This window comes from Acinonyx jubatus, chromosome E3, assembly GCF_027475565.1.
Source record: "Acinonyx jubatus isolate Ajub_Pintada_27869175 chromosome E3, VMU_Ajub_asm_v1.0, whole genome shotgun sequence".
Lineage (NCBI taxonomy): Eukaryota > Metazoa > Chordata > Mammalia > Carnivora > Felidae > Acinonyx > Acinonyx jubatus.
Genome location: NC_069398.1, coordinates 1137 through 26464, shown reverse-complemented (window position 1 = coordinate 26464; position 25328 = coordinate 1137). Strand labels below are relative to the sequence as shown.

Here is a 25328-nt window from a genome sequence, read left to right as displayed (position 1 = left end):
GATAAAAAAGGGAGAAAATGGGAGCCGGCCCACAAACTCTGTGATGTTGGTGCTCGCAGCATGACAGGGTTTGGGGTCTTCACGCTGCTGCTGCCCGTCCTGCTGGGCTGGGCCAGCTGCCACCCTGTCCCTGGAAGGAAAAACGTCAACAAGCTGCTGCTGATCTCCTTCGATGGCTTCCGCTGGAACTATGACCAGGATGTGGACACCCCCAACATGGACCGCCTGGCCCAGGAGGGAGTGAAGGCCAAGTACCTCACACCACCCTTCGTGACAATGACGTCCCCATCTCACTTCACCACCATCTCAGGTAAGCTCCACTCTGCAGCCAATTTGCCAATGCTAGTGGAAGCCCCAGTGTCTGTCATTCCCTGAGATACAGCTCATTCTCAACCAGCTCTTGGGAGATGGAGGCAGTTCATGCAAATGGAAGAATCACTAGCTAAGAATATTCTGGTTTCTAGAACCCCACTGCTACAGAGCCCCAGTCTGCAGACAGAATCAGGACCACACAGCTGCAGCCTCCCTAGCCCCTGCTCCCTGTTCCCCAGACCCACCCACCCTGCACCTTGCCTTACACACAGTGGCTGGTGATCTTTTCCAAAAGTAAATTATTAGGGGCGCCTGGGTGACTCAGTCATTCAAGCATCTGACTTCAGCTCAAGTCATGATCTCGCAGTTCATGAGTTCGAGCCCCACATGGGTCTCTGTGCTGATGGCTCAGAGCCTAGAGCCTGCTTCAGATTCCCTGTGTGTGTGTGTGTGTGTGTGTGTGTGTGTGTGTGTGCCCCTCCCCCACTCATGCTCCGTCTCTCTCTCTCTCTCTCTCTCTCTCTCTCTCTCTCGATAAACGTTTAAAAAAATAATGATTTAAAAAAACAAAAGTAAATTATTAAAAGAACTTTATAAAAATAGTAAAACATTAAAGTTTAAAGAGCTCAATTAGATTAGAGGATTCCCTGGCTTATTACTGAAGAGTTGGAGGGACACCAATACTCTTTGAAGAGAATTCAAATTTTGTCTCTCTGTGGCCCAGAAAGTCCCCATGACCTGGCCCCTGATCCACTCTCTCCTATCTTCTCTTATTTCTCTTTCCCTTACACGGTTCTTTCCAGATCACAAAGGTCACCTGCCTGTGCCTCCACCCAGTCCCCACCTGTCTTAGTACCTTTGCCCTTGCCAGTCTCCCCAGCTTACCTAGAACGTGTAGCTCAAGAGGAGGACACAACATTAGACAAGAAAAGATACTAACAGATCTCATTACAACTAGGAAAGTCACTGAGAAGGAAGAGAAGAGTTTCTCCAGAAGAGAGCAAGGGCAAATTGACTTGAAATTGGAAACAGGAAAAGGCTCTCTGAGATGGAGCAGTTGAACTGAGAATTGAAAGAGAGTACAGGAGACAAGAGGAAGGAAAAGCATTCAGGCATAGGGAAGAGCATGTTCCAGGTGTCTGTGATAGGAAGGAATGTGGTCATTCCATAATCCCAAATACCAAAATGCAAAGGATTCCACGATAGTAAGAATAACATCAGCTTCCTTTTCTCCAACATGGGCCTGAAGCCAGGCATGTGCTAGGTGCTTAGGCTTCAATGTCTCCAATACAACAATACTGCAAAGCAAGTGTTGTCCTCATTCCACAGATGAGAAAATGAAGGCTCAGAGAGGCCAAATAACTCATCAGTCACTTGGCCAAGAAATGGGCAAGGAAGAAGCCAGGCCTGGAACCAGGGTGTCCCTGGCCACGTGGAACTGGTTCTGCCCAGCTCTGAGCCTGGAATCCACAGACCCCTCTTGTGGGGTATGGAATGGTGCCTGGCAGTATGAGCCTCACCCCTATCCAGAAAACCACTCCCTTGGGGTCCAAGGCAGCTCTGGGAGGCTCTGAAATGATACACAAACTGCTAGTACCTTTTTCGGGGAGAGGGTTTTATCACTTCCATCAGACTCTCAAAAGGGCCCTTGAATCATAAACTTAAAAAATAAAGCTGAACAACCACTCAGAGGGAGATTTTCCTACATGTAAACTCTTTGAGAGGCAAGTCATTTGGGAACTATTAGTGCCAGGAAGCAGGAAATAAATAGCCCTTTTCTGGAGAAAGAGAATGCTACTTCCCAGTGGCATTAACTTTGTAACACTTAAAAGACCTCCCATGGGCAGATTCTGGGTCCCTGAACACTGAGAATATGATGGGCACAAAATATTATAAGGCATGCCCACCTTTTATTTATTCCCAGAAGATTCTTGATGAGAAGATATAAACAGTGAGAGCAAATTTTAAAAATTATAAAATTACTGCACCTCCTCGTCTACATTCATTGCCAGTGGTAAATGGAATTGGGTACAGCTTCAATGGAGGGTAATTTGGCAACACCCAATACAATCAGAATTGCACAAATTTTCTTATTTGGCAATTCCACTTGTAGGACTTTATCCAACAGATATATATCTGCTGGGTGGAAAATGATGCATGATGTACATGCAAAGTTATTCATTGCATTGGCATTTGTAACCACAAGAAAACAGAAACAACCTAACTATTCACCGAGAGGGGAATGGCTAAATAAAATACCAGACACCCATTGAATGGCATAGTCTGTTACCTTCAAAAGAAAAATGAGGAAGTTCTTTGTGTCCTGATAGGAAGCTATCTCCAAAATGGATTCAGTGACAAAAGCAAGATGCAAAGAATGTGTGTAGCATGAATATATGTGTTCATATAATATGGATGTGTATATATATGCATACAATTACTTGTAGATGCATAGAGGAAATCTGGATAAATACACAAGAAACTGGCGATACTGGTTCCTCCGAGGAGGGCACAGGGTAGGAGACTGGATTGTACCCCCTGTATAATTCTTAGATCTTGGACCATGTGAAACGTATTGCCTATAAATAACAAAGCATTGTATACAAAATAATCTTTTTAATTCACCCACTGTGGAAAAAACATGTTCCTTTGAACCCTCTTATTTATAACTAGACCTGCCATTTATTGAGCAAGTGAACATTCACTCTGCTTCAACTATAAAACAGGTTTTTCAACATCAGCTCTATTGACATTTGGGACTAGATCATTCTCTGTGCTGGGGTTGGAGGGGCGATATCCGGTGTACTGTGGAATGCTGAGCAGCATCCCTGGTCTGTACACCCACCTGATATCAGCAGCACCCCTCCTCCCGATATGACAACCTAAAACGTCTCCAGATATTGCCCAATGTCTGCTGTGGGAGCAAATTGGCCCCAGCTGAAAACCCCTGCCTTGAATGGTTGAACCTGCTTATGAATAGGCCAAGCAAGTACCATGATCATCAGACCTTTCAATAATTTTAACAGTGATATGAAGTCAGGACAGTTACCCTCTTTACAGGGCAGAGATAGCTGAGGCTCAAAGATGTACAAATCTTTTCTGGGGCAGAGGCAGGATTCAAACTCAGTCCTGGATGGTTCCAGACACTGGCTCCTCAATCCCTACCCTCCAGCATGACTACAGCCCGTCAGTGTCTTTGATTCTAAGTAATCTTTCCAAACCCCTCTGAATGTTGTCCATCCCCAGAGCTTCCAGGAAATGAGTATATATCCTGAATATGTTGTATTAATGAAACAGAGACCACCCCAGACCCAGCAAAACCCCCAGCATTTGTCTTCAGGAGCTGAGCTCAAGCCGACCTCTGTCTGACTCCAGTGTGCGCAAGAATTATCCGTAATAGAAAAAATAATGGTTAAAATGTGTGCTGCCAGCACCCAAAGACCTCATCAGATTCTAGGGTACAGACCTGACACAAACTATGATAAAGGGGGCTCTCCTAGCTCAACGACTAATTAACTTGTGTTCTTACGAACACCTCTGGGCAATTTAACACAGAAGAGAGGTGATGAGGAAGAGCCTGTTGCACTGCTTCACATCCTAGTTCCAACACAGGCTCAGGTCCGAGAAGCCATGTGGCCACCTCCCTGAGCTTCCTAGACAGAGTTCAAGGAGCAGGGGCCAGGTGGTCCCAGGCCAGGAGAAGCCATACCCCAGGCACAAGGACCCATGAGCAAGCTTCCCTAAGACAGCTGACTCAGCTGCCCAAGGTCAGAACCCTGGGCCCCCCAGAGAATCTGCTGCCCAGATATGGGCAGCAGGGCCTCCTCATACCTGGGGGCTGTCGGATGTGTGGGTATCTCAGCCCTCACCCCAGAACCAGAGTCACATGACCTTCATCAGTTTTCCCTGCTGCTGGTAAAGAAAGTCCTCCTGGAGAGTTTTTAAGGGGGCTTCCAACGTATTCATTCTTCCACTCAACAATTATTTTAGCATCTCTGTTGGGCCTGGCAGTGGGAACAATGGCCAACTATACACTTAAGTGACTCCAAGGTCTTGCCACTTCCTAGGACTTGTCCCAAGACACAGGCTCATGTCCCCTCTGTTTCCAGATCCCACAGAACTATTCAGGTGTTGTTTCCTTTTCTCTGCAGCTCTGCCAGGGAGAAAGATGAAGAGCCCCTTTCTTGTGGATCCTTCTGCCTCTGTGTTTCCTTTCACTGACAGCTCGGGGAATCAGACAGAGAGATGTGTTCTCACTTGGCTGTGTCCCCCCCATAAGCCTTTTTCTGCACCACAGCTCCTCTATGGCTACCATGAGGGGCAGAGCTTAAGAGGAATACCCACTTTCCATGCTTTCTCCAATAGCATCCTCTCCTTGAAGCAGGAAGGGCAGAAGTCCTGAGCAAAAGACTCAAGGAAAGAAGATTTCTTCAAAACTGGCTACTAATTCAAAATATCCTACTTCATCACCTCTACACTCAAAAAAATCTTTACATCTTTACAAAGAATGTAAATTTTTCCTCCAAGTACAGGCTCCCCCAGCACCACCTACAAGATGGGGAAGTAGAGCCCCTGTCTAGGATTTAAGCTCCCAAGTGCAAAGCAAGCCTTGGCTCTGGAGGAAACATTCTCCCTCCAGCTCCCCAAAGACGGGCACTGGGTAGGCCTGCACATTAATCAAGCTCATCCCCTCCCCCAGTGAATGGGCCATTACTTCCTCCAACATAGTTTCCTTCTTCCCACCTGGCTTCATAACCCCCACCCCCAAACTCCATGCCACACACACACACACACACACACACACACACGCACGCACACACACACACACAGGGGAACTTGGCCACAGGACCTGGAAGTTTCTTAAAATAGAATGATGTATTACTTTTCTGTGGCTGCAGAACAAATTACCACAAACTTAACAGTTTAGAACAACACCCATGTATTATCTCTCAGTATCCATGGGAAAGGAGTCAGCACCAGTGAGCTGGAGCCTCTGCTCAGTGTCTCACAAAGTCACAATCAAGGTGTCAGCTAGGATGGGGTCCCAAGCTCTCATGGCTGTTAGAAGAATCCATTTCCCTGCAACTGTAGAATTCATGGCAACTTGCTCCTTTGAGGCCACAGGAGAGGGTCTCTCTGCTCTAGATCCTATTTTAAGAGCTCACCTAATAAAGTCAGACCCATGCTGGATAATCTCCCTTTTGATTAACTCAAAATGAACTGATGAGGATTCAAAGGATCTGCAAAATCTCAACTTTTCCATGTTCTGTTGGTTAGAAGCAAGCCACAGGTCTTACCTATGTTCAAGGGAAAAGAATTATACCAGACATATATATCAGGGGACAAGAACCTTGAGAACCATTTTGGAATTCTGCCTAGCACAAACAGGTCCCTGATGGGGCTTAGATAAACAGGAGGTGAGCATCAGTCTTTGTGAAAAGGCAAAAGTTAACAGGATCATGCCCCAGAGTGAAGCTCCAGAAAGCCCGCAGAATTATGCCTAACCCCTGAGCCCCAAGGGTTGATGTCAGAGGGGCAATAAATGTCCATGGAGGCTGGGCTGTCCAATCATAGTGTGTCACGACATCAGTATTAGACTTTCTGTTGCTTAGGCAAAAATGAGGAGGAGGAGGACAAAGAGGAGGAGGAGAAGAAGTTGGGGGAGAATTATTAATTGAAAGTATTTATAGTCATTTCCTAGGGCTGCCATAACAAAGCACCACAGTTTACTTAACAGTACTGGGCAGTTTAAAGCAACAGAAAATTATGAAGTGCCTGGTTGGCTCAGTTGGTAGAACATGTGACTCTCCATCTCAGGATTGTGAGTTCAAGCCCCATGTTGGGTGTAGAGATTGCTTAAAGATTTTTTTTAATCTTAGGAAAAAAAACAGAAATTTATTGTTTCACACTTGTGGAGTCCAGAAGTTGGAAATCAAGGTGTTCATGGAGCTGTATGCCCTCTCAAATCCACAGGGAATCCTTCCTGTCTCTTCCTCACTTCTTGTAGTTTGTTGGCAATCTCTGGCATTCATTGGCTTGTAGATGCCACAGTCCCATCCTCCATCCAATCCACAGAATTTTCCCTGTGTCTCTGTTTTCACATAGTCATCTTCTTATAAGGGAACAAGTCATTTGGATTAGGGGCCTACCTCACTGCAGCATGACCTCATCTCTGTAGTGGACCTATTTCCAAATAAGGTCCCATTCTAAGCATCTAAGCTTAGGACTTCAACATCTTTTTTGAGAAACAGTTCAACCGATAACAGTACCGTAAGACATAATTAATTGATAACTACAGGCATTAGTAATCCAGATCCTCATATTATGTCATCACAATGATCTATCTCCCTCCTTTTCCCTCTCCCTCTCTTTCTCTCTGTCTCTCTCTAAGAGTGACCACAAAATTTCCAAGACTGGCTCTCATTGGACCAATTTACTTCTCAGAAGCAATCGCTATGGCCCGGGGGAGAGTGGAACAATGCTGAACACCCAAGCTGAGACTACGTGTCCACCCCCAGTTTGGGGTTAAGGGGGTGGCAAGCCTCACACAAACCAGGTGGACTGCAAGTCAGGGGCTGGTGGGTTCCCAGTGGAAAGTCAAGGACTGTTATCAGAGAAAAGACCAATAGAGGAAGAACTGGCAGGAAGTGCTGAGGTCTACCACGCCAGCCTGGGGCTGACGATGTAGGGATGGGGGTGTACAGTCCAGTGGCCCAGTACTCAGTCCCAAGAAATCACAGCCTCAGCTATGGGGCACCCCGTGGATACAGTACCCACACCTGCAAACAGCCACATCCCAGCATGGTCCCCCCAGTCTCCCTGAACTGTCCCAATTCCCCTCAGATCTCACTGAAATGAAAAGCCATTCTCTGAGGGTTAGAAGCTCATTCTGCTAGTTTAAATCACCCAATTCCTTCTCCCTCTCCAGAAGCCTGTACTTACTGCTCCATCACTGGTAATGACAGTGAACATTTCTGCAATCTCAGTTTTTATTGCAAAGTGATTGAAGACCAGTGAGAATAAGTTATGCTGCTGAAACTAAGGAAATCCCGCCAAGCAAGTTGTGGGTGGATAGGAAGTCTTATGGCAGCAGCATATATTTTCTCCCCCAAGGAACCTACTGAAAATAAGAAGCTATCACCACCATGCTTCAGACAAAGGCTATAGAAAATGTAAGCTGTGATATTATAATTTAACAATTTTAAATCTAGTCAAATAGATATGGATCAGAGGTGAAAGGGGGATGCTCGTAAGGAGATGATGGTGGAGGATAATAACAGTGAGGTTCTCTCTGCTCTTCATTTCCTCCTTTCTTGGAAGGACACTCGATGGTAGGCTCAAGGTCCCTACCAGTCAGAAATTAAGCTTCTCCCAATTCCAGAACCCCACCAGAACAACTCCAAAATCAGAACCACCACTTGTAACCATGTAGACGGTGTACAGCACAATTCTGGGAAGAACTGTTTTCATGAATGCTATGTGGGTGGTGCCCCCTGGAGGTGGGCAGGGCACAATTTGCACAAATGATCAGTTACTTACATTCTATCCCAAAATCAACCTATAAGAGGTAAAAAGTCCTCATAGATGTCGTAACCAGTCATGAATCCACCTCTCCTTCTGCCTGAGACAAGAGCAAAAGAAGCATGGCCAAATGTATTTAGATGATCTTTAAGACTAGAGCAGGGTTCTCAATGTCCCACCACTGACATTTTATGCCAAATCATTCTTTGCCTTTGGGGAGGCTGTCTTGTGTGTTGTAGAATGCTTAGAAGCATCCCTGGCTTCTACTCACTAGATGCTAGCAACATCCCTCCCCTCTCCCAGTTGTGACAACCGAAAATGTCTCCAGACATTGCCAAATGTTCCTTGGGGGGCAAAATCACCCCCTACTTGAGAACCCTTGAACTAGAGGTATAATACACAAATCACATATAAATCAGAGGGCCAAAGGTCACCCATGTGACACTCTATCCAGTGAAAAAAAATAGAGTCTGAAAGAGGTAAGAGAGGTAGGGAAAGGAAAAGGAAATTAAATCCCTGCTGCTGGTTAACAGTACAAGCCCAGCAGATGTTGTTGGAAACCTAGTTAGAAGATGTAAACCTTTTAATCAGCTCCCATCCTTCTCCCCCAGAAACCACTCTCCACTGAGAAAGTCCTGGAAGTCAACAAAGCCCCAAACACAGATGAAACAAAGCAAAGAAAACCACAGATAGAGACAGAAAAGACGTGTTTCCAACACTAATCATTTCCACAAGGAACGAAAAGTGGAGAAATAAGAAAATATTTCTTATTATTAAGAAAATAAATAAGAAAAGAAAATAATTGAAAATAAGGAAGGCTAGAAAACCAGGGTATTCCCTAACTTTTCAGTACACTAATTTCTAAAATTAGTGTAGAAAAAGCAGAGAAAAATGCACAAGGAACCCCCTATACCCATCACCGAACTGTAAGAATTTTTCCACATTTTGCCAGTCTTGTTCCATTGTCTCCACTCAGTGGACTTTTCTTTCTTCTTTTCTGCCTGCCTGCCTTTCTTTCTGGAAACTTTTTTTTTAATGTTTATTTTTTGAGAGAGAGAGAGAGACAGAGAGAGAGAGAGAGACAGAGAGAGAGAGAGAGACAGAGAGAGAGAGAGAGCATGCTCAAGTGGGGGAGGGGCAAAGGGAGAGGAGGACAAAGGATCTGAAGCGGGCTGTGCACTGACAGCAGTGTGCCCCATGCGGGGCTCAAACTCATAAACCATGAGATCATGACCTGAGCTGAAGTTCGATGCTCAAGTGACTGAGCCACCCAGGCACATCATGGAATCTTTTTTTTTTTTTAAGTTTATTTATTTATTTTGAGATGGAGCATGAACGATGGAGGGGGGCAGAGAGGGAGGGAGAGAAGAGAATCCCAAGCAGTTTCAGCACTGTCAGCACAGAGCCCAATGCAGGTTATGTGAGATCATGACCCAAGCTGAAGTCAGACACCTAACCGACTGAGCCACCCAGGTGTCCCCTTTCTGGAACCTTGTAAAGCAAATTCCAGACATTATGCCATGTCATCTATAACACATCAGTGTAAATTTCTAACCAAAGAATTTGATTTGGTTTTGTTTTTATATAACCTCCACACCATAATTAACATGAAGAAACTAGGACTCTTCCAGGTGGAGAAAAGATCTAATTGCCACCTTAGAGATTCTCCTATTAGTGCTTCTCAAATTTGAATATGTATATGAATCACCTGGGGATCTGGTTAAAATGCAGATTCCAGTTCAAAGGATCTGAGGTGGGGCCATTGCAAGAAGCTCCCAAGTAATGCTGATGCTTCAGGTCTATGGATTACACATGAGAACGTGTCAGCCCAAAACACCACAGCAACTGAGAAAAAAAATCATGACTGCTCTGGATTCCAAGGTCTTGAGTGAGAAAAGCTGGAACCACTTGAGGGTAACAGCACAGGTGTATTAGTTTCCTATGGCTGCTGTAACAAAGTACCATAAGCTGGGTGGCTTAAAGCAACTGAAAGTCCAGAGACCAGAAGCCCAAAATAAAGTATCAGTGGGCCATGCTCCCTCCAGAGGTTCAAAGGGAGAATCTTTCCCTCCCACTTTGTCTTCTAGTGGCTACCAGCATTCCTTGATTTGTAGCCACATCATTCCAATATCTGCCTCCATGATCATGTTGTCTCCTTTCTCCTTTTCCGTCTGCGTCCTCTCCTCTTCTGCCTCTTGTAAGGATATTTGTCTTTGGATTTAAAGTCAAGATGGATAATCCAGGATCATCTCATGTCAAAATCCTTAATTACAACTATGAAGACCTAGTTTCCAAATAAGGCAACATTCACAGGTTCTGAGAATAAGAATATGGACATATAAATGGGGGGGGGGGGGGTGCCAGTGGGCGCCATTCAGTCCACTATAGTGGTAAGAGGAGAAAATAAAGTGAGGAAAAAAAATACAGCGGAGAGATCCCATTTCCGTGACAGTGGCTAGTAAGGCAGGTCAAGGGTAGAACTGTGTGTTAATAGAGTTTCCAGATGGAACTCAAGAAGCCGTCTGCTTCCAGCTACTCAAAGAGAGAACGTTTCTGCTTTTGACAGCAGATTAAAGGAAGAGGTATAGAGTGTGAAAGACCATTCTCTGTTGGCCTAGTTCCTAAGGAATCGTGCCTCTGCCTTAGGGCCATTCTCAAGTCTTGTTCAAGGATAAAATGATTTATTGATGGCCATAATTAAAAAGCAATGTCAAAAAGAAGCAGCATCAGCATTTTTCATTCGCACTTACACATGAGCAAGAGTGGTTTAGTAAAATGGGCATGCTAGGGTTTTATATTCTCTGTCCAGACAAGGGCTGCCATCATGAGTGCTAGTGTTGGGGACAAGCCTCAGTTCTATAGCAGGAATTGATAAGGTTTTAAATTTTGATTGGTTCACCTGTTCTCATTTCAAGTACTTTTGTTATGGGTCCAGTGTATTATCAATGGGTGGTACCCTGGGTGTGTAAACTTGGGTGAGTGTGGTTTTCAGCATCAGTGGAGGCTGCTTTCCCATCAGTGTCTTGGCTGTGGTTCTAAATGAGCTTGTTAGATTGAGAAAGGAATATTGGGTGGATTTAAGGTGGTTAGTTGACCTGATTTGGCAACCATTCTTCCTGACTTCATACTAGCTGGTTAACAAGACATCTTCTTCTTTGGTTTTGGGAATGTGAACTTAATGAATCACAAATCGGGAGGAAAATGAAGATATGCTTATAGTTTATATGGTAGATTAGTTTAAAGGAATTAGTGAATAACACAAGCAGTTTCTCAGCATTAAAGTGTGTCTACACCCAGATGGACTATCTGTAAATATACACTGTTCCACCTGAACATTAGTAGATAGGAACAGAGCAAATGTTTGGGGGGGGGGGGGGAGAGGAATGCCCTTATTGAGTTATTAAGTTATGGCATGGTTTATTTTAATCCCACTAAAATATCTTTTTTCCCAAATTGACTTTGGATTAAATCAGGTTCTGCTTCCTACTTGTTCAGAGCATACCTGGCCATCTGCAAATGGGGCAGAAGTAAGAGGGAGTTTTTTCAATTAAACTCAACAAACATTTGTTGAATGCCTACTAAGGGTAAAGCCCTATGATTTGTGCCAGGTTGATACCAAAATAAATGAGCACAGCCCTACTCTTAGGAAGCTTTTAAACTAATGGAGAAAACATATTTATAGATAATCACCTGAAATTCAAGAGGAAATGAGATGGATGCTGAATGCAAAGTATAAGCAGGATGGAATGGCATTAATGCCATGTGTGCCCAGTTCCAATGACACTCCCTGACAGCCAATGGCAATACTGCACAGATATCCATTTCTTGTATGATCTGAAGGCCCATGAAGGTTTGAGCCTTGGCAGATCTAACATAGGTCTAGAGTCTACGTCTGGTCTAGTCCTAACCTTAGGAGTGGTTTTCATCCATCACAAGCCAAGGAATAGCCTAAAACACTGGCAAAAACTGAAAAAATTGCAGGTTCTAGAGCAGGGCTTCTGCTCTAGAACAATAAGCCAGTCACAACAATTTTGTTGTTTGTTATTGTTCACAACAATAAGCCTGTCATGAACCATCTCGACCATTTTGTCATTATAATCAAAAAAGGAAAGATTTTCAGCAGTCTTACCGGGTAGACGCCTGACCCTATCTTAGTTCAAACTATGGAACTAACTCTCAAGCCATCTAACAATGGCCAAAATAGTGATCTGTCCACAACAACAGAACAGAACAGTGCTCACTTCTTTCCCAAGGCATATCATGTAAGTTTAGGTCATTAACAAATAAGAACTAGGCAAACTTGAGCTACCTAATCCTTGAAGGGAGGTAACTGACAATGGTTACAACTCGAGCAGGTTATTATAAAACCACCACTATCTACTTCTGCCCAAGCAGTGAACTGCTTAGTTTTAATAGTTAAAAATCATGGCAAATACAGCTGACACTTGAACAACATGGGGGTTAGTAGTGGTGAACCCACACACAGTCAAAAGCCCACATAGAACTTTTGAATCCCCAAAAACTTAAAAACTAATAACCTAACATTTACCAGAAGCCTTACTGATAACTTAGTAAATTAACACATATTTTATATGTTATATGTATTATAATCTATATTCTCACAATAAAAGAAAATGTTGTTAAGAAGGTCATAAGGAGGGGCGCCTGGGTGGCTCAGTCGGTTAAGTGGCCGACTTCGGCTCAGGTCATGATCTCGCGGTCCGTGAGTTTGAGCCCCGTGCCGGGCTCTGTGCTGACAGCTCAGAGCCTGGAGCCTGTTTCAGATTCTGTGTCTCCCTCTCTCTGACCCTCCCCTGTTCATGCTCTGTCTCTCCCTGTCTCAAAAATAAATAAAACATTTTAAAAAATTTTAGGAAGGTCATAAGGAAGAGAAAATACATTTATAGTACTGTACTGTATTTGTCAAAAACAATCTGGCATGTAAATGGACCTGCACAATGCAAGCCCATGTTGCTCAAGGATGGACTGCATTTACTCTCACCTGCCACCAGGCTCCAGTGTCACCTCCTCTGTGCAGCCTTCCCTGATACCCTCTTTTCTGTGTTCCCACTGCACTTTGTTCAGCATCTATTGGAGCACTGATCTCCAGCTATGTCAGGGAACAACAGCTGTAAAATACAGAAATCCTTTCACACTAGCTCAAGGGAAAGGAACACCTTGCAAGACTCTAACAGGCAAACTTGGGCAAGGGAACCAAATGAGGGATAATTAGGAAAAATGGAAAATGGAGTTAGAGAAACCAGATCCCACTTTTCTGGCTCTCAGAAACCCAGTGGTCCCTATTTTTTTTTTATTTATGTTTTTCAACATAATTCATTGTCAAGTTGGCTAACATACAGTGTGTACAGTGTGCTCTTGGTTTTTGGGAATAGATTCTCATGATTCATTACTTACACACAACACCCAGTGCTCATCCCAACAAGTGCCCTCCTCAATGCCCATCCCCTATTTACCCCTCTCCCCTGCCCCCCCATCAACCCTATCCAAAATCTGTAAAGAACTTACCAAATTCAACACCCGAAAAACAAATCACCCAGTGAAGAAATGGGCAGAAGACATGAATAGACACTTTTCCAAAGAAGACATCCAGAAACCCAGTGCTCCTTCTAATGAGCCCCAGGAACTCTCTTATCTCTACTTCTCTCACTCACAACCAGCTTTCTCTTTTTGCTCATGACCTATCATGGTAGGCTACTGGGAGCCCACCACCAGCTGATTAGTTACTGCATCTCTTGGTTTAAGTCTTGAGAGAGAATTGGGTTTCTCGCCAGCCAACTGAATGTAGGGAGGAGACATCACATGGTACAAATATGGTACCTAGACCTGCCTCTCGGCAGGGCCTGTAAGTTGGGGAATCCTAAGAGTGAGTGACTGTGAGCATTGCAGGCACCCCCAGAACATGCTCTCTTATTAACTCTCTCCCCTGGTCCCTAGATTATGAACACCATGGGACAATGGAGGATAGTACTTGGGTCAAAATGTTTAAAGGGGAGGGTTTGGATCAAATGCTGGATTTGATGGTTCTCTAAATTCACCTTGCAAGTATTTGAGAAATAAATGTCAGTCTCTGAGAATCAAGAGAAAGGAGTCGAATCTAGCTGGGTTCGTTCCCACACCTGAAATGCTCGGCTGGGAGAATTTACCCGCATCTTGCCATAACTGGTATGGTGTGGGAGTATGCATTGTACCCTGATTAAAGCATAATTAGCAAGCAGCAGGAATCACGCTCTCTGAGAGAGCTCATCCTACTTCCTGTTTAACTTGCATAATTACCCACATCACAGACACTGAAATGACATGGATAATAGACTCTCAGAATGGATAAAGCCAGAGAGGACCTTGGAAATCATTAATCCTCTCATTTTATGAAGGTGGAAAACGAAGCCCAAGGGAAGAACAAGTGCTTTCAAGAGCCAAGACCAAACCCAGGTGTCCCACTCCTGAAAGCAGCCCTGCTTCTGTAGCATCATACTGCAGTGAGGGCAGCATCACCCAACCCAAGTGAAACCAGTTCCTTTGCAGCTACTGGAACTCCAGGCATGGCCAACACTGTTGCCTTCACGCAGCTTTCCCAGCCCAGTCCCTGATTGTCTCCAGAGTACAAAATGCAATTTTAGTAAAACTGATTGCTGCTCCCTACAGCTGTTCATTTCTTGGCTTTCCCCCCACCTCCCCTCTTGTTCTGCCCACATTCCAGAACAGGGCCTTAACCATAATAAAAGGCTTGAGCAGCAGGAAGGAGGAACCGAAGGGGCAATGGAAATTCCTGCTGGGTCATTAGTGGTTCCCAGCCACTGGCTGGATTTAGAACATACCTTTAAGTGTCAGGGTGGAAATAACACAAACACCATGAAGACAGTTCCCTTTTTGCAATTACTGGGACTAGCCATGCCACAAAATGGAAGGGTCATGCTCCCTGAACTCATTTTAGATTAGTTGTTTGAAACTTGGGTAACATCTCTTTGAGGGGAAAAGGGATTCTATGATGGGTTCCCAGGCTAGTCTATTTAACTGATACTATAATTGACCTCTTGGTCCCAGAGCCTGGAAACCAGAATCATTAAGGTCCAGGGAGGGGAAGTTTCCATGTCCATGGTGTCCTTTGCTTCCTCCTATCCCTCCTCCAAATCCTCCCAATGTCTCTGAGCCCCCAAGCTTCCCCAGATACTGGAATACTCCAGGTTTTGACAGCTGCCAGCCTTCCCTTTGGTCTCTCAGGGAAGCTGCTATCAACCCAGATTTTGGAGTAATGGGTAATCTGCTAGAACTAATCCACATACATGTGTGAATGACTAACAGTCCCTGAACCAGTGGCTCTGACATGTCAGTTGGCTTATGAAAATGCAAACTCGCAGACCCAACCCTAGATGTGTGGATTGAGCAAGGGCTAGATTGGAGAACAGAGAATTTGTGTTTTTTAACAGTAGTTCAACTGATTCTAATGTTGGTGGTATAGATACCATGGATAAATACTAGAACAGGTGAAGTGGCAGGCATTTATAATTCCATGGTGATTTGCTCTTTACTGGGCAGGAAGAGTCACACAGAACAGAATCCAGGATTTGCAGGTAAAAAAGATAAAGACAAAAGCAAGCTACTACCTGGGTGAATTATCTCTGTGCTTCCATTTCATCTGCTGTGATATGACATGGCTCAACCATGAGAAAACTTGGACACTACAACAAGGAGAGGATTTGTTGTAGATTTCAAAAAAGGACAAGTTCTTGTCCGTTTGGCCCCCACCTACCCATAACAAAGTACCCTCACTTGTGGTATTCAACCCCCCTCGTGACATACAGTATCACGGAGAGATTAAAAGCCCAGGTTGTAATGCTCAACACCATAAGTCATTCAGTAAATGCACAGCAAACCCAATGAGATACCCCTGCACATCCACTCAGTTGACCAAAATCAAAAAAAGGAAGAAACAAGTATTGGTGAAGAGGCAGAGAATTCGGAACTCCTGTACATCGCTAGTGGAAATGTAAAATTGTACAGCCACTATGGAAAATGGTTTGGCAATTCCTCAAAAAGTTAAACATAGAGTCACCATATGACCCACCAATTCTACTCTGAAGTATATACCCAAAAGAATTGAAAGCAGGGACTCAAACAGATACTTGTACATGAATGTTCATAGCAGCATTATTCGCAGTAGCCTAGCCAAACAACCTAGAAACAACCTAAATGTCCACTAACTAATAGATGGATAAACACATTCTGGTCTATTCATACAACAGAATATTATTCAGCCATCAAAAGGAATGAAGTACAGATATATGCTACAACATGGATGAACCCGGAAAACATGAGACTAAGTAAAAGAAACCAGACACAAAAAGTCACGTATTGTGAGATTTCATTTCTATGAAATGTCCCGAATACCTAAATTTATAGAGACAGAAAGCAGATTAACGGCCAGTAGCAGGTAGGGGAATGGAGAACTGGGGAGTGACTGCTAATGGGTACAGTCTCCTTTTGCAGTGATGAAAATACCTTGGGACTAGAAAGAGGTGATTATTGCACAACATTGTGACTATAATAAGTGCCACTGAATTGTATACTTTAAAATGTTAATGGTTATTTTCATGTTTTGCAAATTTTACCTATTAAAAAAAAAGCGGGGTGTAACCAAACCTCCTGGGTTCAAAGCCCAGTACTGCTACATGATCTTGAGCAAACTCTGTGCCTGATTCCTGTAAAGGGGAAAATCTCTAAAGGCAAGACAATAAATATGTGCCATGATTTCATCACACAAACCCTACCCACTATTATTCAGGCAAACCAAGGCCAGGCAGGTTAGGGGCTTGTTCAAGTTCACATAACAGGTTCAGAAGTTAACTCAGAGTTGGTACCCAGCTCTTTTTGGACTCTAAGTCCATGCTCTTCCCCTGTTGACCATCCAATTTGATCCCTCACCAGGAACCTTGATACCAAGACCCCAGTCCCTGACAGCAGTGCAACTTTTTCCCAGTGATTCCAAGCATGGTGTACCTACAAGGCAGAAATGATAGAGTAACAACTATTTTTGCTTCTTCCCAGCTGAAAGCCTTGGCCATCCTAAGAGGACTTTACCCACCAGCAGCTTGGCAACGACTGAGCCAGTGGAGAATTTTCCCCTCTCGATTCCCGTGACAATCAAGTTTTAGTCACAGAATGTCCTGTCTTGATTTACCTTGGAAACAGGAGAAATCATCACTATCTTATTGCAATCAGTAGGGTCACCCAGAGGAATCTGTTCCAGAAGGTGGGGGAGTGGACAGTCAGCTGTTCCCTGGGTCTTTTGGTTAAGTCTTTAGACTACTCCCCAGTATGCACTCTCCTTTTCCCCAGTACAGTGTAAGATCACAGGTACTTTCTATATCTGGTTCAATTCTTATGTTTTCAAGAATAATCTAGCTTACTCACATTCCCCAAAATCCACTTTCCTTCTTTAAGTAGAGAGAAATAAGTCTATACCCATCTATGTCTAGAAATCTTTCTTGATTCCATTGTTTTCCTCAAACAGCACAGCCAATGGGAGTCCTAGGAAAAACCCTGGGATATTTGCCAAGAATTGGGCTCACTGGATATTCAATATTGAATCAGACCATCACAAGCAGAAGATAAGGAATATCACCCCACAGGATATATCTAAATCCCAGGCTCTTGCCTTCTGGACACAGAATAACCTAAGTAACCTGGCCTCCCTAAGCCTTCCCTCCTCGCCCATCAGTTTCCACAGCCGACCCCAGCTTCCTCCAGGACTGTTCCAGGCAGCAGATCCAATCTGGCAGGTGTGAGATTCTATTAGCCCTTTCTTTATGGCTACCAATGTTTGCACCTCCAGAAAACCAAATCTGAAGCCCCAGGGTGGCCACCCAGAGTGACAGTCCCCCAGAAGAAGTAGGCCAACCAGAAGGATATTGGAGGAGGTCTTAAGATCACTTTGACACCGCTGGCAGTATCCATTCATTGAACTTATCAGTACCTTCCCTCCTTCATTCCCAAGGTCGCTGGATTGAAGATCATGGAGTCATTCACAACATGATGTTTAACACAGAGACACATTGGAAGTACTCCTTCAAGACCACACAGAATAAGACTGAATGGTGGGACAATGGTGTTCTCCCCCTCTGGATCACAGCCCAGAGACAGGTACTTTCAGAAACCCTGGGTTGGCTTCCAGGGACATCGCATCTCATTCCTAAGCATGTGGGACGGGGATTAAAAGCTATGACCTCGAGTAAGTGACTTAACTTCTCTAAGCATGTTTCCCTAAATGTGTAATGGGAATAATGATGATGTGCTTATTTAATAGATTTTACATAAGTATTAATTGAAATATGCATTTAGCCATTATTGATGGATAAGTCTCTACGAGGGCAGAGTCTGGCATAATCACAATTGTACCTCCAGGGCTCACCATAGGGCTCTGTCACATTTTTTTAACCCAGCAGCACTTTCATAAATGTCTGTTTATACACTTGTCTCAGACTTAAGCATAAAAGCCCTTAGGAATGAAGTTGACCATTTAATGAATCTTCAGACCACGGAAAGTTCTTAAGATAACATTCACTCGAAAGGATTCTGGTAGCCATTTATTATTGCTTCAAAAAGGCAGAAATCAGAGGTCTGTGTTTAAGTCCTAGCCCAAAACCTTTTGTCAGCTTTGTGTTTTCTTAATAAGCTTCCACAGTCATCACTTCAGAGTAGGACCTCCTCCTTGTCTTCCCCAAGACACCAATCTTTGCTCCAAAGATCCCCTTGGCACTGGCGCTTCACCTCTATGCTCCAAGGTACACTGGGTGTGTCATGTTGCAAGATGGTGCCATTGCAGCTCAGAATGCAGGCTGCGGACTTGGACACCTGGAGCAGGATCCAGCCAGCTCCACTCTTCTCCAGCTGCATGACCTTGGGCAACAACCTCCTCTGGGTGTGTGATTTGCCCCAACCATAAAATGAAAACTGTCAGAGTCCCTGCTTCTTAAGCCCATTGGGAGGGTGAACTGAGATAATGCACATGCCTTGAAAACTAAATGTTCAAAAACTATTAGTCATTAAAGGAAGTTGAATCATCTTAGCACTTCAGCTGGTCGCTACAGCTCTAAACCAGAACTAACCAAAGGAACTTTCTTTGATTATGGACATGTTCTACTGTGTACTTTCCAAAATGGAAGCCACCAGCCATGTGTGCTTATTGAGCCCTTGAAATGTGGCTAGTGAGACTGAGGAACCAACTTTTTAACTGCATTTGATTTTAATTAATTTCAACTTAAATCTAAATACCACATGTGGCTAAGGGCTACCATATTGTACAATGTAGCTTCTAGATGAATCACAGGGAGTTGTCAATGACTCTACCTTAGCTTCATTTTCCCCCCTAACTGTTGGGCTCTAGATTCCTTCCTCTTCTGTCACATTTTTTAAAATTTTTTTAACATTTATTTAGTATTCAGAAACAAGAGAGACAGCATGAGCATGGGAGGGGCAGAGAGAAGGGAAGACACAGAATCCGAAGCAGGCTCCAGGCTCTGAGCTACCAGCACAGAGCCCGACACAGGGCTTGAACTCACAAACTGCGAGATAATGACCTGAGCTGAAGTCAGACGCTTAACCAACTGAGCCACCCAAGCACCCCCTTCTGTCACATTTTTTAACTTTGAAGCAGAGACCACCATGCAAATAAATTCTGTCCTCCCAAGACAATAAGATTCATAACACTACATGTCTAATACTGATTTAAGTGCTTTACATTTATTAATTTATAACAGCTCTTAGGTGGGTGCTACAATTATGTCCACTTAACAGATGAGTAAACTGTTAAACAGAGCAGTGCCATAACTTCTCAAAGTCACAAAGCTTGCAAAAGGCAAAGCTGAGATTTGAATTCACTCAGGGTTCAGCAACTCTTAACTCTTAACCATAACAGAATATTATTTCCTTGGCCAAAACATTTAGCCATGGATCTGATAGTGAATCTTACTGCTAGGGAGATCTGGGCAGTCTTCATTAATTCACTATTCAACTTGCTATGATATTTGTTCATTGGCATGAGGGTTCTGGTAGCATTCTTTCCTGCAGTTTTTCTTATTCACAGTTCTTGTCTCATTGCCATTTATTTTCAGGACTTCGTTTCCTTCTGCTCAACTCATAATCAGAGTGTTCTTCCTCTTTGCTGAATTCATAAGTGGTTATGCAGAAAAAGGATCTGGTTCAGGGCCAGGCGACTGAAAACACACCATTCATTTAGCAAGTGAAAGTCATGTTGGTGCATCTCTCATTCTACCACTGATATCTCCTGCCATGGGACAGAGCCATTGCCCAGCAGCCTGAAGAGATAGCAGGAAAACCACTGCATTCAAGGCAGACCTGTGGCCCCAGGTCAGCTCCCCAGTAACAGGATTCCAACTGGCCGTAAATGTCATTCAGGAGCCCATATGTTTTGCCAGGCAGGGCTATGGGGGGGCGGCCTGGCCTGTATCCATCACTGGGAAAATCCATCGTTCTCCTGAGTCTCTTCCAGGCAGGCTTTGTGGAGATTGATGCATTCACCTTTAATAGGACTAAAATGTTTTCCTTCCATGACACTAATGCTGCCAGAGTTCATCAAGATACACAAGCATTGACATGCCTTACACATGATGCCTAAAAGATGGGATTCCTGGCCACCTTTGCGTCCATTAGTCATGGTCCATGAGCATATCCACACTCCAGCAGGACTTCACTAATGGTCAGGGTATGAACAGAGAAGCTCCATTTAGAGCAAGCTCATATTTTAAATGAACATACCTGATAACTGAACAAGATTAATGGCTGAGGTGGTTCACCATGTTCAGAAGTCCTAATCCTCAGAGAAAGGCAGACAGCCATGACTGTAAGATCCAAGAAAACCATAAAAACCTAGGGGCACGTTTCACCTCTCTATGGAGGAGCTATAGAGTGTATTAAGGAGTGAAATTGCAGAGGATGATCCGAGTGAGATCCCCATGGCTGCCAAGAGTCTGTATCAGGACCATGGTAGGCTATTACCAGGAGGGGATTCAGAGAGACGGTGGGGAGTTTAGCTATGGTTTTCAATGTAAGCCAAGTCTCCTAGACAATAGCTTCCAAACTTGGAAGAGCTGTGAGCAAGATGGTGCCAGGTACTTCTGCCTAGAGTGTTAATAACAGAATAATTCATCCCAATATTGGCCCAAACCATGTTTTTATAATGCATCATAAAGGCTCTAAGAATAATAATCTGACCTCCAAAAGGGTGTGGGATGGGGAGAAAATAGAACCTTGGCCGTCTGGCTCCTTCTGTTCAGTGACTCCTGTGGAGCACAGAAAAGCAATGAAAATGCTCAGACTTCTGAATTTCACATACATACAGTCCATCTCTTTCCACCCAGTTACTCCCTAGAAGGAGGAACTAACTCCTTTCCCTAAACCACACACTCTTCCCACCAAAGCACAACCATGATAAAATGTTCAAGGGCCTTCCTAAAACATGTGCACCTTGTGACATTCACTCTGTCACCTAAAGGAAGAAATAAAACAAAATACAAAACCAAACTGAAACTTCTGCTCTAATGATTTGTTCTGAAGAGTTTGGTGGGATCTGTACAAGGATTTTTCCCATAGTAAGTACCAACTCTTGTTTTAAAAAAGCAACTTAAGAATAATAGCCACATTGATGCAAAACTACACTAAGGGAGAATAATGAACCTAATAAAACCAGCGATTTTCCAATTGCTATTGCTACTGGAAACACTGATTATGCTAATTAAAGGGTAGAATAGTAAATACCCACTCTTTTGCATCCAATTAAGTGCTCAGATTATTTCTCAGAAGTATTTGTTGAAAATAGCACTTTTGATTATCACGGGTCCCAAATAAACAGAGTCGTGTGTGTGTGTTTGTATGTGTGTGTGTGTGTGTACACACTCAAATACACATTTATCTCTGGAGCTCTTTTCATGGAGTAGTGTAACTCTTAAAATTCCTATGGGACCAAGTAAAAAAAAAAATCATACAGCTTGGGATATCTTTAAAGAAAGTGTATGTTGAGAACACAGCACAAGAAAACAATTTCAAGTTGGGAACATGTGAGATTTAACACACAAACATCAAGAACACAAATGGATAGGCAAGGCTGCCTAAGTCCCTCATAAAGTCAATGTCAGCTTATTCTAGATAATAAAATAGCCAAACTATGTTGTACAAAACGTTGAAAGTTTTATCCTTCCAGCCAATTCCATACTTCAGAGCAAAGTCAATTTATATGTAAGTTAAAGAAAGTACCATTGCTAAAAACTGAGAATTATGAGTAATGCCAATCAGAAATGCAATAAATAAATATTAGAGGATTTGCAAGTTAAAGCAACCATATAAATTCTATTATCAGAAATGAAAATGTGTTGCCTGAAGAGATTACAAATAAGATGCTAAAACCCAAAAAAGGAAGAGCTTCTGTAACTATTTCCATAAGTTAATCAGGAGTGAGAATAGGATGGGTTTTGCACCCACTAAAGGAGATGCAATTCATACATTCATTCAACATGCGTTTAACCAACAATTACCACCTACACTGAACCAGGCCTATTCTAGGTCCCAGGAAAAGAGTGGTCAACAAAATCAACATGGCCCCTGATCTCCTGGAACTCCCATTCTAAGGGAGGGAAATAGATAGTAAACAAGTCAACAAAGTAAGATAATTTCAGATTGAGTAAAGTGTTTTATAGAAAATAAAACTAAATCACATAATAGAAAATGAATGCTGGAGGGCAGAGGGCACAATATTTCACCTATAACTATGGATAGCAGAGCTTCTGGAGCCTTGCGAAGAATTTAGTATTAAGAATTCTGCCTTTTTTTTTTTTTAAGTAGGCTGCACACCCAGCATGGAGGGAGTCCAATGCAGGCCTTGATCTTATGACCCTGAGATCAAGACCTGAGCTGAGATCAAGAGTCAGACACTTAACTGACTAAACCACCCAGGCACACCTTAAGACTTCTGTCTTACTTCAAATTTCCTAAAAGTAGAGCTTGAGGCAGGGGTTTAGTGCATGTGAGGCATTGAGGGAGAGTTCTCAGGAGATGGGAGTAAGGGAAACTGACAGGGCAGGGTTTGAAAGATAAATGGTCCCCAAAGTTGGATACCAGCTTCAGCATGATCCCACAGGGAGCTCTGGCGCATGAATTACACCCCCATGTTATCCCAGCCTGAAGCAAGTAAGCTGGTCTTTTGTCCTCCCATTACTCAATTCCTGGCCATAGGCAGCTGGGAGTGAAGGAGCAGTATGGAACAACTTTCCAGGTGAGGCAAGATTTGGCCACTTGGCTAAAGGTACTTTTCCAGAACATGGAGCAGCTGAAGTGAATGTGAGTTCACTGGCCCAGTAAGGGGATCTGGGTAGAAAAACAACAGCATCTCCTACAACTTCCAAATTGCTTTCTTGTTTCTCTCTCTTAAACAGTATATAGGAAGTTTTCATTACTCTCTATTTATACTCTTCTGTTCATTTGTTAATCAAACAGCCACAACCCAGGTGCCATTATCCCCAAAGTCTTCCTGGTCATTTATTCTCCATACCAAATCAACATAGTTACACCAATCTTGGTTCTACTAAAACCAATAAATCTTTTGTGTTTTTCAGAACATTCAAACCTTGGGTGACACAGCAAGTGCCACAATACAGCCTTCAAGTTAACAGCTTTGCTGAGGCAAAGGAAAATACTTGCTCCCCAAATACACAAGTCATTCATTCATTGAACCAAAAATCTATTGAGCCCCTACTATGTGCCAGGTCCTGGCTGAGTAGATGCTTTCCAACAACAGGACTTATTTAGTGAGATGTGTTCATCTTGTTATGAACTCATTAAAGAGCATATATAATTTTTTTTTCCTAACAATTTTCCCAAACTTTGTCAACAGCCACCTTTCTACTGGGGAGATTACTTAAGAATATTTCATAACTTTGCAATCACATGTGTTGTTAAAACAATATATTGAGTTATTTCTGGTTCAAAGCTTTCCTCAGCCCTTACTTCTCCTCCCCAGAAGTCCCAAGATCAAATCTCGTTGGCTCTGACTGGGACATGGGCCCACGTCTGAACCAACTGCTGTGGCCAATGGATGCAGTGTCCTCTAATTGGCCAGGCCACAGCCACATCCCACTTCTGGAGCCTGATGTGGAACCAATACATCCCAAACCAGCCATGAAGCAAGGGCAGAGAGGAGAGCCTCTAGGGGAAGTCAGCGCTCTCTGAACCAGCAGAAGGATATTGGGTGGTAGGCAGGCAAACTGTCCACTATACAATTCAGCAAAGGCTTTATGGTGATTTGCTATACTTGGAGGCAAAGAAAAGACTGCCTAGCACATGCCAAAACACAATACCCAACACTTTACCGTAAAGTTATCTGGCTTAATCCTCACAAAAATACCATCAACTTTTTGGCATTTTACATATAGAAACCCTGAAGCATAAGAGGTTAAAGAACACACTCACCATCAGCAACTTTTTCCTCCATTCCAAGGGACTTTTTTTTTTTCATTTTGCCATCTCTAAAGTTGGAGTGCATCTTAAAATCAGTGGAGTGTCATGGTTTAACTGGCAGCATTTTTCTTCCAGTAGCACATAAAATAATAACATGTCTTGCAACTAACAGTGTTTTAGATTTGATGAGATCCTGGTGAAGCCAGGATGAATGAAATCCAACCCCATCTGACTCCAAAGCTCACATGTTCTCTATGCCTCTGGACTAGGGCAGAGATGTCAACAAGTCAGGCTTTGCTTATTTTATAAAAGATATAAGATACAGCCCTGATAGAATTTTCTTCTTGTACTTGCAGGGGAGGAAGACAGCATCATTCCACTATCCTGGGGGAGGTGCAAAGTACAAAGGGGAGGCTGTCCAGCGGTCCCTGGTGGAGTCTCACACTCACCCAGACAGCAATGAGACAGAGTGGAGGGAGAACATAGATATTGTCATGAACTGGTTCACTAAGGAAGACTTTGATTTTGTGACTCTGTACTATGGAGAGCCAGATAACGTGGGACACAAATTTGGGCCTGAGACGGAGAACAGAAGGGTGATGATTCAGCAAATTGACAGAACCATCGGGTACCTGGTGGAAGCCATTAAAAGGCACAGCTTGACCAAGCACCTCAATGTCATCATCACATCAGACCATGGCATGACCACAGTAAAAAAGAGGCCCAATGTCACTGAGATCCTCCTGACAAACTACATCAAGTTCAAGGACTTGGTCAAGTTTGATATCGTGGACTATGGTGGCTTTGGGATGATCCTGCCCAAACCAGGGAAAGAGGAAGCTGTTTACCAAGCACTGAAGAATGCACATCCTCACCTCAATGTGTACAAGAAGGAGGAATTCCCAGAACGCTTCCATTTTGCTAAACACAAGCGGGTGCTGCCAATTGTGATGTACGCTGACTCTGGTTATAACATCAATGGGGTGAGTCGATTCTAAAATGAATGAAGCCAT

General features: G+C 43.5%; 1 protein-coding gene across 1 annotated transcript; it reads left to right on the top strand.

The window, feature by feature from the left end:
• LOC106978753 (ectonucleotide pyrophosphatase/phosphodiesterase family member 7-like) lies at positions 1-25328 on the top strand. The gene is made up of 3 exons (XM_027042951.2): positions 1-310; positions 17846-17991; positions 24672-25328. The coding sequence occupies exons 1-3, from the start codon at positions 61-63 to the stop codon at positions 25311-25313; spliced, it is 1038 nt and encodes a 345-aa protein (XP_026898752.2). The 5' UTR covers positions 1-60; the 3' UTR covers positions 25314-25328.